Raw genomic sequence first — 13,894 nt, forward strand, 5'->3', positions numbered from 1 at the left:
TGTCTGATGTGTTTCTATTTGAGGCTTATAAAAAAGTTTAAAGTCTTCTGTCTGTAATCATTTATTGGACAGAAATTTATGAATGATGGATCCGAAAAATATAAGCATAACAATATCATAATATGATATCTCAACCAAGGGGGCTATCAGCTATGAGTTTGTATTCATGTCTTAATTTCTTGACAGATGAACTAAGAAAAACTTATTTGGTCTTTCAGGGATTTATGTGATTAGTGTGCCTATGTCTTTGTTATTTGTCTGTATCAAACATGGGTCTTCTGACATTATATGTTTGTAAACCTCACAAATTGCTCATTTTTCTATTCGCTTTAAAACATACAGGCATTGTTGTAGATTTTCAAACACAATCACAGGCTTTGTGGTCCGAAAAGGCAATATTCAATTATTATTTTTAAATGAAACCTTGAAATCTTCTATACACATCTCTTGCAATTTTATGTCACATTTTAACATATTTGCCTCCTTTATTGTACAAAATAAATATTTATAACAAATTTAAAATTATAATACATTTATAAGAGCATTCTTCTAACTCTATTTTTTTTTTTTCCTTCTAACTAGAAAAGGAGTAACTTTACCAATCACGGCTATGGGTTGGCAAGTTCAAAGTTAGGGGTTCGAGTAGCTCTTATGCTTAGTAATAGAGAGAGAATGCTTTTTAGAATAATGAGAATAGCGGTGCTTAGTTGGTCTTCTTTAAGTTTCTCTCGAATGCCACTGTACTAAGATTTATTTGTGCTATCCGCATTTCCAGAGGGGACACGTGCAATTTCAAAGCGGTTTTAGCTCAATTATTCCAGGCCCAATCACAGGTCCAACCAAGATAATGGATTGGATCCATTAATGAAGTCAAACCTTCCGGATATTGAATAGATGACTTGTCCAGACAAGATTCACCTCTTGCACAGTGTATCTCTGGATGGCATCATACAGATCTTCTAGATGAGTGATTAATGGATATCCAGATATCTAACTTCGCATCACAACAATTTATCGTCAAATTTTACAATATAAAAGTTTTATTTCTAAGATAATGTTTATGATTCGTATTTTTTGAATAATGAAATAAAATAATTGTCAACCAAGTATTTATGTGTTTTTATTATTCACAAAAGTAGGACACAGTTTGACAACTATCAACATGATGTAGCATTCACATCAGCAGAAGATCAATGCCTCATGGGCTGGACTTCCCTAAATGAACTCAAAGTCAATGAATTATCTGTATTTACCCCATCAGTGGGCAAAGTTTACATACAAGAATCATAGCACTATAAATATAAGAAAATCCCTTCATGCAAAGAGTTAGAAGCCATTCCTTGAGTGCTCAGGCAAATCCTAGGGTTCAAACACTTGTGTAAATCAATAAAAAAATTTCAGACTTATCATAATAATATTGATTCATGGATTAGAGGTTATTAATCTTTCAACCACATAAAATCTTTGGTCTTATTATTTGTCTATAATATAGTTCATTAAACTTTATTATATTTATCGGTTTCTGAAAATTTTAATAAACAGTGTAATATATTGTTTAAATAATATTGTATTGTATAATATTATATTTATTTTGTTTTAATTTATATTAAAATATTATATATTTATATACGTACAAATTAATAATAAATATAGTATTATTATATAAAAATATGATATCCAATACATTTTAATATAATATTATATATAAAAACATATAACATTAAATGAATACTATTTGGTATGATTTAACATATCCATTTTAATCCAGTTCGCACGATCTAATTCGTAAAGTGTAGATATCCACATTTTGTGAAGATTGGATTGGATTAGAAAATTTGAAATTTGTACTAGTGCGGATTCGATGTTGATTGACATGTAAAAGTAACCAATATAATCCAATCCAAACATATTTGAAAAATATAATCTAAAATAAAACTAAACATTTTTTCGTACATATAATTTTTTTTTTCTTTTTCTTTAAATTTGTTATTCTTTTTTGTTTTAATTTATCTATTCTATATAAAATATAGTTATATAGTAGAATTTTTCATTTAACGATACTTTTTGAGTTTCTACGTTAACTTTAAGAGAATATCATATTACTTAATAAAATATCCTTTATTAATTTTATAATATTATTATAAATATTTAAAAATAAAAATTATATAGATATTTTATATAAAAATAAAATTAAATTTAAATTTAAAATACTTAAAATATTATAGATATTTTAATCATATTTTTAAATTTATTAGTTTAACTTTGAATTAAAATAAAAAGAAAAATTATGTACTAATTATAATTTATTTTATTTTACTGTTTTTTTTTTTTTTGAGATAATTTTTACTGTTAGTTATGTGATTTTTTTATTTTTTTTATTAAATATTAAATAATTTATTATTAAAAAATAATCAAATTTAGGCTTATTAAGGGGGATTGAATTTCATCAACATTACATTTTTTTTCAAAAAAAAAAAGCTATAACATTGTCATTCTTGTTTCACGAACATTGTACAAGGTTGAAATGAGCTGACCAAAAAACAAATTTGAAATGAAAGTGATCACAGCAAGATCCAAATTCAAACATTTTCCCTCCTTCCCTTTCTCGTCTTCATCAACTACATTGTCCGCCATACCCAAACCAAGTCTTATCAGAATTCCTTTTGACCATCCAATCCCGCAAACCCTTTTTCAGCTACTAAAGCAGCGTCCTCAACTCCCTCAGCTTAAGCAAATCCATGGCAGAGTTTTCACCGTGGCACTTTCATCTCATTCTTCTTTAACCACCTCTCTTATTAACTGTTATCTCTCTTTGAAGGACCTCAACAGTGCTAGAACACTATTTGATGGTTACCATTCTTCTTTGGCCCCCACTCTTGTATGGAACCTCATGATTAGAGCTTATTCAAAATTACACAACTCCCAAGAATCCATTTCTCTTTTCAGTCAAATGCTGGCTTCTTCTTTCCCTGATAATTACACGTTTACATTCGTCCTCACTTCCTGTTCTCATCAGATATCTTCACTCCATGGAGAGATTTTTCACGGGTTGGTGGTGAAAAATGGGCTCGAGTCCAATTTGTTTGTGGGCAATGCGGCGATTAACATGTATGCTGTTTTTGCAAGAACGGGAGATGCCCGGAAAGTGTTTGATCATATGTCTGAGAGAGATGCTTTTACGTGGACTAGTCTTTTACGTGGGTATGCGAAACGAGGGGAGATTAACAAAGCTTGTGAACTTTTTGATGAGATGCCATTGCGCAATGAAGTGTCGTGGGCTGTTATGATATCAGGTTTTGTTGGCTGCGATAGAAATATTGAAGCTCTCGGATGTTTTCATGACATGTTGTATGAAGGCAAGGTGAAGCCAAATGAGGCTATCCTTGTTTCAGTTCTGTCTGCTTGTGCTCATCTTGGTGCTTTAGATCAAGGGAAGTGGGTACACAAATATATAGATGCTACTGCAATCTCATTGACCAATAATATAGTTACTGCTCTAATTGATATGTATGCAAAGTGTGGAAAAATAGACCGAGCAAACCAAGTTTTTTGTAGGATTCCCAAACGGGATGTCTTTAACTATACAAGCATGATCAATGGGTTATCAATTCACGGACGTGGGAAAGATGCTGTTCAAGTCTTCTCTCAAATGTTGATGGAAAATGTTATGCCAAATGGCATTACAATTCTTGGACTACTAAATGGATGTAGTCACTCAGGTTTAGTAGAAGAAGGCTCTTCGGTTTTCTTGCGTATGGAAAGCTCATGGGGAATCACTCCTAAGATTGAGCACTATGGCTGCTATATTGATTTACTTGGCCGCGCTGGGCATTTGGAAAAGGCGTACGAAGTTATCAGGAGTATGCCAATGCAACCTGACATAGTTATATGGAGGTCTTTGCTGAGCGCTTGTAAAATCCATCGTGATGTCAAACTAGGGGAGCAAATTGCAAGGCATATTGAGCTGTTAGACCATAATGGACATACTGAAGGCAAAGTGCTTCTCTCTAATTTGAATGCCTCTCTTGGTAAATGGGAGAGAGTTGCAGAACTGAGGCATTTAATAGGTGAGAAAAGAAACCAGTCCAGCCCAGGGCATAGCTGGATTGAAGTCAATGGAGTAATTAACGAGTTTAGAGTTGCTGACCGATCACATCCTCGAATTGCACAAATTCGGGAAAAGTTAGGTGAAGTTCTGAAACGAGCTCAATTAGGAGGCTATATTTCAAATACAAGTCAAGTTTCCTTTGATTTGAGTGAAGAAGACAAAGAACAAGCAGTCACTAACCATAGCGAGAAGTTAGCCGTGGCTTTTGGGCTGATGAGTACCGAGCCTGGGACTTCAATTAGGATTGTAAAAAATCTAAGGACATGTGATGATTGTCATTCAGCTATGAAGGCCATATCTAAAGTTTATAATAGAGAATTAATTATCAGAGATCGTTCTCGTTTCCACACTTTCAAAGAGGGGGCATGCTCATGCAATGATTATTGGTAGTTTTTCACCTTTTTGTAAAATAATCAAATACAAGTTGAATGAAAATTACTGATATGAGAATTAACGTCTGGAAAGTTAATTTAATAAGATTTGATCTATTGAGTATTTAAAAAAGTAGTACCGTAAAGGCTGGAATATTAAGAAAGTATATACTGCATCTTGAAGCAACGATGTAATATTTTTCAGGTGATATGTTCAGAATACAGACAACTCTTACGTGATGCTATAAGTTTGTTGAACAATGGCAAACATCTAATGGCCCGCAAGGAAGAGCATTATGTATTATTGTTGGAATCTGAAGAGACCCAAATGCATAATTCACAGAAGTTTCATGCTTAGAAAAAGCTATATCTGGTGAGCTGGTTCAGATTGTCTTACTCTAAAAAAGTTGCCCATTAAGTGGAGCAATATTCCTAAAGTGATAAAGTTAGTAAGAAATGAAATGGAAAAAGGGAAATAGAGGGCAAAAAAGATGGTATCTTTAGCCTCTGTTTTTCTTGTTCCTGGATGCTGAAAGGCAAGAAAAAGGAATATTATAAAGAGAAACAAAATGGCACGGGTGTGAGAAGTTTCTGCTACTTCCAGCGCACTAAAAGAAAAGATCTTTTTTTTTTATGGTGTCTCTCACTCTCTTACTCTTTAAAAGGTCAAAAAAGTAGTAGTACTACAGCTCTAATGATTGATTACAGGTAATCTTGAAACATTTATGGCTCTCTTTTCTGTTAAAAAAACATACTTTGTGCTAATGAATGTTGGTTATGTATATCATATGCATTATGAAGATTAATTCTCATACTACTTTTTCTTTAGAGCTATGCCGTTTTGTATATGATGACTGCGTGCATGCATGATAGACAACTTTTCTTCTAATTATTATTATTATTATTTTTCAAAAAAAAAAAAAAACTATTTAAATGCTTGCTGCTGCACTATCAATGTGATATTTTGTGGCTTTCATATGATTAATTGAATTTTTTTGAAAAACAAAAGTGGGGGAAAATACAGGTGCTACTCATGAGTCTCTTGGTTGTATATTTTGGAAGTTTATTAGATTAATAATAAAATATTTCTAGTACTTAAACCCCCATTTACAATTTTTTTTTTTCTGGAAATTGATCATTATTAAAATATGAGTTCAGTATTGTGAATTGAGAAAGACAAAGTAATCTTCAATATACATTTTCTCTAATTTGGTCATTTAGTTTACCTAACATTAACATAATTACTGTATAAATTGTTAAATTTTAACATTTGTATCACATTTTTGTGAGGGTATGCATACTAGCATCTCCAGTAGTGTACTAATTTAGTAACATATTGCAAAAAAATATAATTCAAACTAATTTGCTGCATAAATATTTAAGTTTAACTCTCCGTTGCAAATGAATACTTAAGTTTAATTTTTGATGGTAATAATACTTAAGTTATATGTTTAAAACTCTATAGGTACTTGGCCGTTAAATATCAAGTAATTATCTACATGTTATTTTCTTATTGTTATATTTAAATTATTTTTTAAAAAAAAAAAAAAATCAAAAATTCATGACTTGGACCGATGAGGGATTTCCATGTTGCAATTTGCTTATTTAACAATTAGGTACCTACAGAGTTCCAAAAATATAACTTAAGTATTATTGTTGCCAAAAATTAAACTTTGGTATTTATTAATAATTGAGAGTTAAACTTAAGTATTTATGTCATACATTACTCTTCACTTTAGAAAAAACTTGCTACAATAATAGTGTGTCAATTTAATATTGTGAAAAATTTGACGCACAATATATTAATGTGGGAAAATTACAACTAACATGCAGAATCACATAAAACTTAATCAACGAACAATTAACAAAACTACAACTAAGAATCGGAGATATAACATGGTAGAGCAGAGTAATTAAAACCAAAAATGATTAAAGCAAGAAAACAATAAAAACAACACCAAGATATATTCTGGTTCAATTCCTATAGATCGATGTGATCTATGGCTTTACTCCAGTTGTGGAACACCACCAAGATGTCTTTATTCATTGAGCAAGAACAAGGGTACATTACAGTCAAGATTGATTCTCTGTTGGAATTCTCTCAAACTGTTTATCTCTCACACTCTTACCCAAAAAGCTTCTTCATCAACAAAATATTCTTCATACAAGTCTCAATCTCACTCTTAACATCTGCTCTCAAAATCATCTCCTGTGTTGTATTTCTAAAGAAGAGGATGGTAATATATATAGATTTAGAAAATGATTCCCATAGTCGGTGGTTGCAACAACCAAGTTGTTAAGTCGGTTGCGACTTCACAGACTTAAAAAATTCCTTGTAACAAAATCTCCCCATCAGCTCTGGCACAAGCTCTGAAAATGTAAAGCACACTTTCTGAATGGGTGTCCCAGATAGATGAAACATGTTCTTGGGAGGATGTTCCAAATAGATTCAACGCCAGCTAGAGTAGAGTTATCCAGAACCCCCTTCCTTGAGGGAACATCTAGCCTTTTGAAACTCCATTCTGGAGGACGACTAGCTTCTCTGAAGACTACTTTCGGAGTGGACAAGCTAGACTTCTAAAACTCCTTTCCCGACGACTGCTAGCTTTCCACGAGACTCTTTCCAGAAATCTTTTCATTTGGAAGAACTATACCACAAATTCCACCTAGTTCCTTTAAATTAAAAGTGATGGTAATTATTAGGCCAGACAGTTAGAGTTAGTTTAGTCTGTTATGTACTGTTACTTTCAGTTAATTATTTCGGTTGGGATGTTAGTTGTACAGCTGTAGTTTGTTACAGCTTTCTGTTATTTGTACCTGTACTCATTCATTATATATATTGAATAAGATACTTGAGCCTCTGATCAATTCAAGCTCAATTTTCATCTCATTTTCTTCTCAAGTTGGTATCAGAGTTTCTAGGTTACAATTTTTTTTCCTTTCTTTGTTGTCTCTGCTGAAGCTTTCTCCCATGGCGTCTTCTTCTAATGCTGGTTCCAGACCCTAAGGTGCCTCCTCTGCCACAACATATGCTCCTCCAACACAGGTCGTTCAAGTTATCCCCAATCACATCGTGCCCCTCACCTTGTGACTCGATCGCAACAATTTCTTTTACTGGAGATCTCAGGTCCTCTCCACTGTTCGTGCGCATCAACTAGAAGGCTTCCTCACAGGAACACGCATTAGACCCCCTGCCACCATTGTTGACCCCTCAGATACATTAAGAACCCTGCCTAATCTGAATTTGCTGAATGGATATGATTGGATCAGTTCTTGCTCAGCTGGTTGCTCAATTCGATCTCTAAAGGCATGCTGGGACATGTTGCTCGTTGTGTTTCTTCTACAGAGTTATGGAGTGTTCTGCTGCAACTATTCTCACACACCTCCCGTGCGCGTGTTCTCCAGCTTCATGGCATGCTTCAATCAACAAAGAAAGGCTCTACTCCGATTGATGAGTACATACTCAAGATGAGATGTCTTGGTGATGCTTTAATGGCAGCTGGCCATAACATCACAGATGATGAACTCATTGTTGGGTTTTATGCCCCAAATAAAACTCATTTCAATATAATCAGATTTACTTATTAATATAGATCAGAAATAACATTTAATGTTGCATGGTTCACATGATTTATTTCATGATTATATGTACATAATGTATGAATTCTATTTAAGTCCAGAACATATCAATTTGTTAATGATTATAGTGTTGTCAACACAGTGGAATATAATCTTAATTATATGTTCGAAAGTTTATTCCCTGATTTGTCAGAACACTGGATTTAGACTGACATGGTATAATCAGCGATAGGTATTCTTACACCTTGGATAAGTGTTATGTCCTTTCCAGGACATTAGTAAAGTTTACCAGCATCGGATGTATGGAGTATACATCGGAAGGGACCGATATTGAACTTTAATTAGATATATTAGAATTTACCGTAATATCTATTCAATTCAATATCACCTGTTGATCCTAGATCAAATGATCTTAATCCTGATATGATTAGGTTCAATCTCAAGAGTGTTATTCGTGTTCTTTGATTTGTTAGTTAAGCCTACTTTTGGGTCAGGGTGATACGTACATTTTGGGAACACGATAGTGCAATTGAGTGGGAGCGCTAACATAAATATGGAATCTATAGTTTCTATCTGGCGAATAGAAAGTAAAGGATGATTTCCTTCGAGCTTAACCAAACGAAAATAAATGGTGGAGATCTCATTTCACTTAGCTGAAATATCATTTATACGGGGTTAAGTGTTTTAAGGATAAAATACATTGTAGGGTGTTACGGTAATTTAATCCCTTTACAGTGTAAATCATCTATATAGAGGATCATTGATCACATTAGGGTTATAATAATGGATAACTAATGACGTGTCTATATCGTGGAACATATAAAGTGTTCTATATACTGAGAGTGTAATTCTAAGTTCTATGCGTGGATTCAACGAAGAATTAATAAGTCAGTGAATTTAAGATATAAATTCTTGATCTACTTATTGGAAGCTCTGATATATAGACCCATGGTCCCCATACTAGTTGAGACCATACAGCTTGTAAGACTCAGTTAATTGATTTTGATTAATCAATTATAATTCTAAAGTTAGACTATGTCTACTTTGTGAATTTTCACTAAGCAAGGGCGAAATTGTAAAGAAAAGAAATTCTAGGTTTATTTATTAATTAAGAGACCTTATATGTCTAATTAATGAATATATTAAATGACAATATTATTTAATAATTAATTTTTAGTTATTAAATAATTAGAATTGGCATTTAAATGGTTGAATTTGAAAATTGGCGTTTTTAAGAAAATCAGATGCAGAAATGATAAAATAGCAAAATTGCATAAGTGAGGCCCATTATCCAAGGCCCATGGCCGGCCACACTTATAGGCTTTTATCATTTATTTTTTCATTATTTTAATGCCAAATAATTCTAACCTAAACCTAGGTGGTTACCTATAAATAGATAGTGATGGCTCTCATTCACACTTAACTTTGTCAGATGAAATTGAGCCTTCTTTTCTCTATAGGCTGAACCTCTTCCTTTCTCTTTTCTTCTCTAAATTTCAAAATACTTGAGTGAATGAGTGAGTGCCCACACACATCAAGTGGTATCTCAATCATAGTGTGTAAGATTGTGGAAAATCAACCAACAAGAAGGAGATTCAGCATCAAAGGAAGGAGAGAAAGAGATCCAGGTTCAGATATTGATAATGCTCTGCTACATAAAGGAATCAAGGGCTAGATATATGAACGGAAGGAGTCATTATATTCCGCTGCACCTAATGTAAGGTTTCCTAAACTTTATATGTGTTTATTTCATTGTTTTAGAATTCATATTAGGATGTTAATGAAACATACTTGTTAGTAAATCTAGATCCTGGTAAAATATATCCAACACTCATCATCTATATTCTTGGAGGTCTTGGAAGTGAGTATGATCCTGCTATTGTCACTCTAACCTCCAAAGAATCAGTCTCTATGCAAGATGTCCAATTCTTGCTTCAAACTCAAGAAATGAGAATCGAACAACAAACCTCTGCTGCTGCACTGGATCTGCATAATCCGATAACAAACTATGTTGCTGCAGCCAAGAAAGGTCCTCCGCCACCCCCTTCCACTGGTTACAACAATAGCAATCGAGACCGTGGGACAAACAGAGGAAGAGGAGGACGAAACTCCAATAATAGAGGAGGTAATAGACCTATTTGCCAAGTTTGTGGTAGATCTGGCCACACAACATTGAAATGTTATCACCTGTTTGATTTAAGTTTCCAGGGAGAAGGAAACTCGAACAATTCAGATCATACTTCTGATGAGCCTCAGGCCATGCTTGCCACAACCAACACGGTTGCTGATCCTCAATGGTATTTGGATAGTGGAGCCTCCAATCATGTCACATCCGATGGTGCCTCCCTCACCAACAAAATCGACTATAAATGCAAGGGTAAATTGACTGTAGGTAATGGAAATTCCCTTTCAATAATAGCTACTGGCCAAATAACCATCTCGTGTTCCAAAATTCTTTATTTGAATCGAGTTTTATATGTCCCTGATATTCACAAAAATCCCATAAGCATATCCCAACTCTCTTTTGATAACAATGTCTCTATTGTTTTTGACACTAACATATGTTTTGTGATTGATAAGACCACGAAGCAGGTCCTTCTACAGGGAACCCTTAGCCACGGCCTCTACAAAATCTCACACCCCTTGCCAAGACATCACACTCCACCCTACTGCCAAGGGAATCACCAAGCTCATCAACCACAATCCCAAACCAGCACCTCTACTGTGTCTAATAATGTTGTTTATAATCTTTCTTCTACTAATAAATCCTTGTGTAATAATTCTTGTACTCCTAATCTTTGGGATAATAGATTAGGACACCCTTCACCTATAATTCTTGCTAAGGTTTTACATTCAATAAATACAACATTCACTAAGAAAGATTTGTCTTTTTGTGATGCTTGCCAATTGGGTAAAAATCATCTCATGCCCTTTAGTAGTTCCACTATCAAAACCACCACACCTCTACAAATAATTCATTCTGATGTATGGGGTCCTTCCCCTTATCCCACTCATGAAGGATACAAATATTACATTTTATTTGTTGATGACTTTACCAAGTATAGTTGGATATACCCAATGAGAACCAAGTTAGATGCCTATCCTATTTTCAAAACCTTTAAAACCCTTGTAGAAAATCAATTTGATCTAAAAATCAAAAGTTTACAAACGGGTTGGGGAGGGGAATACAGAAAATTACAACCATTTCTACAATAATTAGGCATTCTATTTAGACACCCTTGTCCTCACACTCATCAACGAAATGGTAGAGTGGAAAGAAAACATAGGCATGTCACTGAAATGGGATTAACTCTACTTGCTCAAGCCAAAATGCCATTGCATTTTTGGTGGGATGCCTTTGTTTCTGCTGTCTACTTGATCAATAGACTTCCCACTATAGTTAATGCTTACAAGTCTCCATTTGAATGTCTATTTCACTATAAACCTGATTACTCCTTTCTTAAAACCTTTGGGTGTGCTTGCTTTCCATTTCTTAGACCATACAACCAACACAAGTTTCAATTTAAAACTTCAAAGTGTGTATTCCTTGGCTACAGTCCCTTCCACAAAGGGTATAGGTGTTTACATACCTCGGGCAGAATTTACATAGTACGAAGTGTCAGTTTCAATGAAATTGAATTCCCTTACAGCACCCTATTCCCACAACAACTTCCCCAAGTTTTTCATCAAAATCTCCTTGCCCCAGCATTTATCATACCAGATATATCACCCTCTACTCCCATCACTCCTATACAATTTGGCACAATTGACATTGAGCCAAATGTGTCAACCACTGTCTCAGATTTCCCACACCAGAGTGTCCACACCAGCCCAGTGTCCCCTGCTCCACAAACCAGCAACACAAACATAAACTCAGACCCTTCACTGCCTGAAGTAGGGCTGAACATTTTGAGCGGGTTTGACCCGAACCCAAGCAACCCACCCGAACCCGAACTGGTGAACCCGCAAAAAAAAAATTAAAAAGTTTCGGGCGGGTTGGGTTCAACCCGGTACCCTTCGGGTGGGTTGGCGGGTTGAGATTTTAGGGGTACCAGGTTTTGGGTTGAACCCGCGAACCCGCCCGCCAACCCAATTTATAAATATATTATATATATGTTTTTTTTTATTACTATTTTTATATATATAATATGGACTTTAGATTTTTATGGACTATGGATATTGGATATGGATGTATTTTGAAATATTTTAGTTTTCACTTTTATCATGATTCATGAACATGAATATGAAGTTTGATTTGAATCTTTGATAAATAGGTTGTTTGTTTGTTGGTTGGATTGATTAATGCATTTTTTCTTCAATAGTAGATACTATGAACAAATTGTTATATTATATATGCTTAATTTAATAAATAAAAAAAATAATTATTTGAATAAAAAATTAATTTTTTTAAAGAGTTGACCGAGTCGACTGAGTTGACCGGGTCAACCCGACCAACCGAAACCCGCCAACCCGTGACCCGCCAACCTGCCAACCCGTGCCCTATTCGGGTCCGGGTTCGGTTTCATTTTTTTGAACCCGAAACCCGTGAACCCGAAACCCGCCAACCCGAAACCCGGTAAACCCGCCCGATGTTCAGCCCTAGCCTGAAGACACCATTGTTCCAGACCCTCATATACCCATTCAACCTCCCCCATTACCTACTGGCCACCCTATGCAGACACGGTCAAAATCTGGCATCTATAAACCTAAAGTTTTCCTAGTTACAGCATCTCAGCAACAAGTTTATGAAGAACCTAGGTCTGTTAAACAAGCCATGACCATGCCACATTGGAAAAAGGCCATGGATCATGAAAAGCATACTTTAGTTAAAAAGAAAACTTGGGTTATGGTTCCTAGTACTTCAGATATGAATGTACTCTCAAACAAGTGGCTCTTCAGGACAAAGTATAACAAGGATGGTAGTCTTAACAAATTTAAAGCTTGGCTGGTTGTAAGAGGGTTCGAACAAGCACCTGGTTTAGACTTCAAAAACACATTCAGCCCTGTTATAAAGGCTTCAACAATCAGAATTATTTTTGGGTTAGCAGTGACATTTGGTTGGGATATTCAACAAATTGACATTAATAATGCTTTCTTAAATGGGGAATTAAAAGAAAAGGTTTTCATGAAACAACCTAAGGGCTATGAAGATCCCACTAAACCTGACTTTGTGTGCCAATTAACCAAGTCCCTTTATGGCCTGAAACAAGCTCCACGGGCCTGGTTTGACACACTAAAGAACACCTTAATTACATGGGGATTTACAGCCTCTATATCTGACTCTGCTCTGTTTTACAGCAAACACCAAGGTTCACTATTACTAATTCAGGTGTATGTTGATGACTTGCTCATCACTGGGGAAAACAATGCTGCTATAGCTACTCTCATTGCTGCTCTTAATCAGAAGTTTGCCCTCAAATCCCTAGGCTCAGTCATCTATTTTTTGGGATTCGAAGCCTACAGAAACACCTCTGGTTTATACCTTACACAATCCAAATATATTGCAGACTTACTAGCTAGAACCCAGTTTGAAGATTCCAAAGAATGTGACACACCAATGGTAATGGCCAACAAACTGTCTCTTGATGATAGTCCACCCTTTGATCAACCAGAATTATATCGAAGCACAATCGGAGCCCTTCAATATCTCACCATGACACGGCCAGATCTTGCTTACTCTTTAAACAAGTTGAGTCAATATCTCAAAAGTCCCACAATCCAACACTGGAATGCTTGCAAGAGAGTGCTTCGATACATCAAGGGTACCACTGACTTTAGCCTTCACTTCAAACCCTCCACACTTCTTAACTTGGAAGCATACTCAGATGCCGATTGG

At 34.9% G+C, this 13,894-nt stretch overlaps 1 protein-coding gene across 1 annotated transcript; it reads left to right on the plus strand.

Moving 5' to 3' along the window:
* Positions 1-2,433: 2,433 nt before the first annotated feature.
* On the plus strand, positions 2,434-5,379 carry LOC115708789 (pentatricopeptide repeat-containing protein At5g66520). The gene is made up of 2 exons (XM_030636799.2): positions 2,434-4,494; positions 4,685-5,379. Exons 1-2 carry the CDS (start codon positions 2,552-2,554, stop codon positions 4,686-4,688), a joined length of 1,947 nt encoding a protein of 648 aa, XP_030492659.2. The 5' UTR covers positions 2,434-2,551; the 3' UTR covers positions 4,689-5,379.
* Positions 5,380-13,894: the final 8,515 nt, after the last annotated feature.

This window comes from Cannabis sativa, chromosome 3 (genome assembly GCF_029168945.1).
Source record: "Cannabis sativa cultivar Pink pepper isolate KNU-18-1 chromosome 3, ASM2916894v1, whole genome shotgun sequence".
NCBI classification, from domain to species: Eukaryota; Viridiplantae; Streptophyta; class Magnoliopsida; order Rosales; family Cannabaceae; genus Cannabis; species Cannabis sativa.

Coding starts and splice junctions, on each gene's coding strand:
- LOC115708789 (XM_030636799.2), top strand. CDS start 2,552: ATGAAAGTGATCACAGCAAGATCCAAATTCAAACATTTTCCCTCCTTC.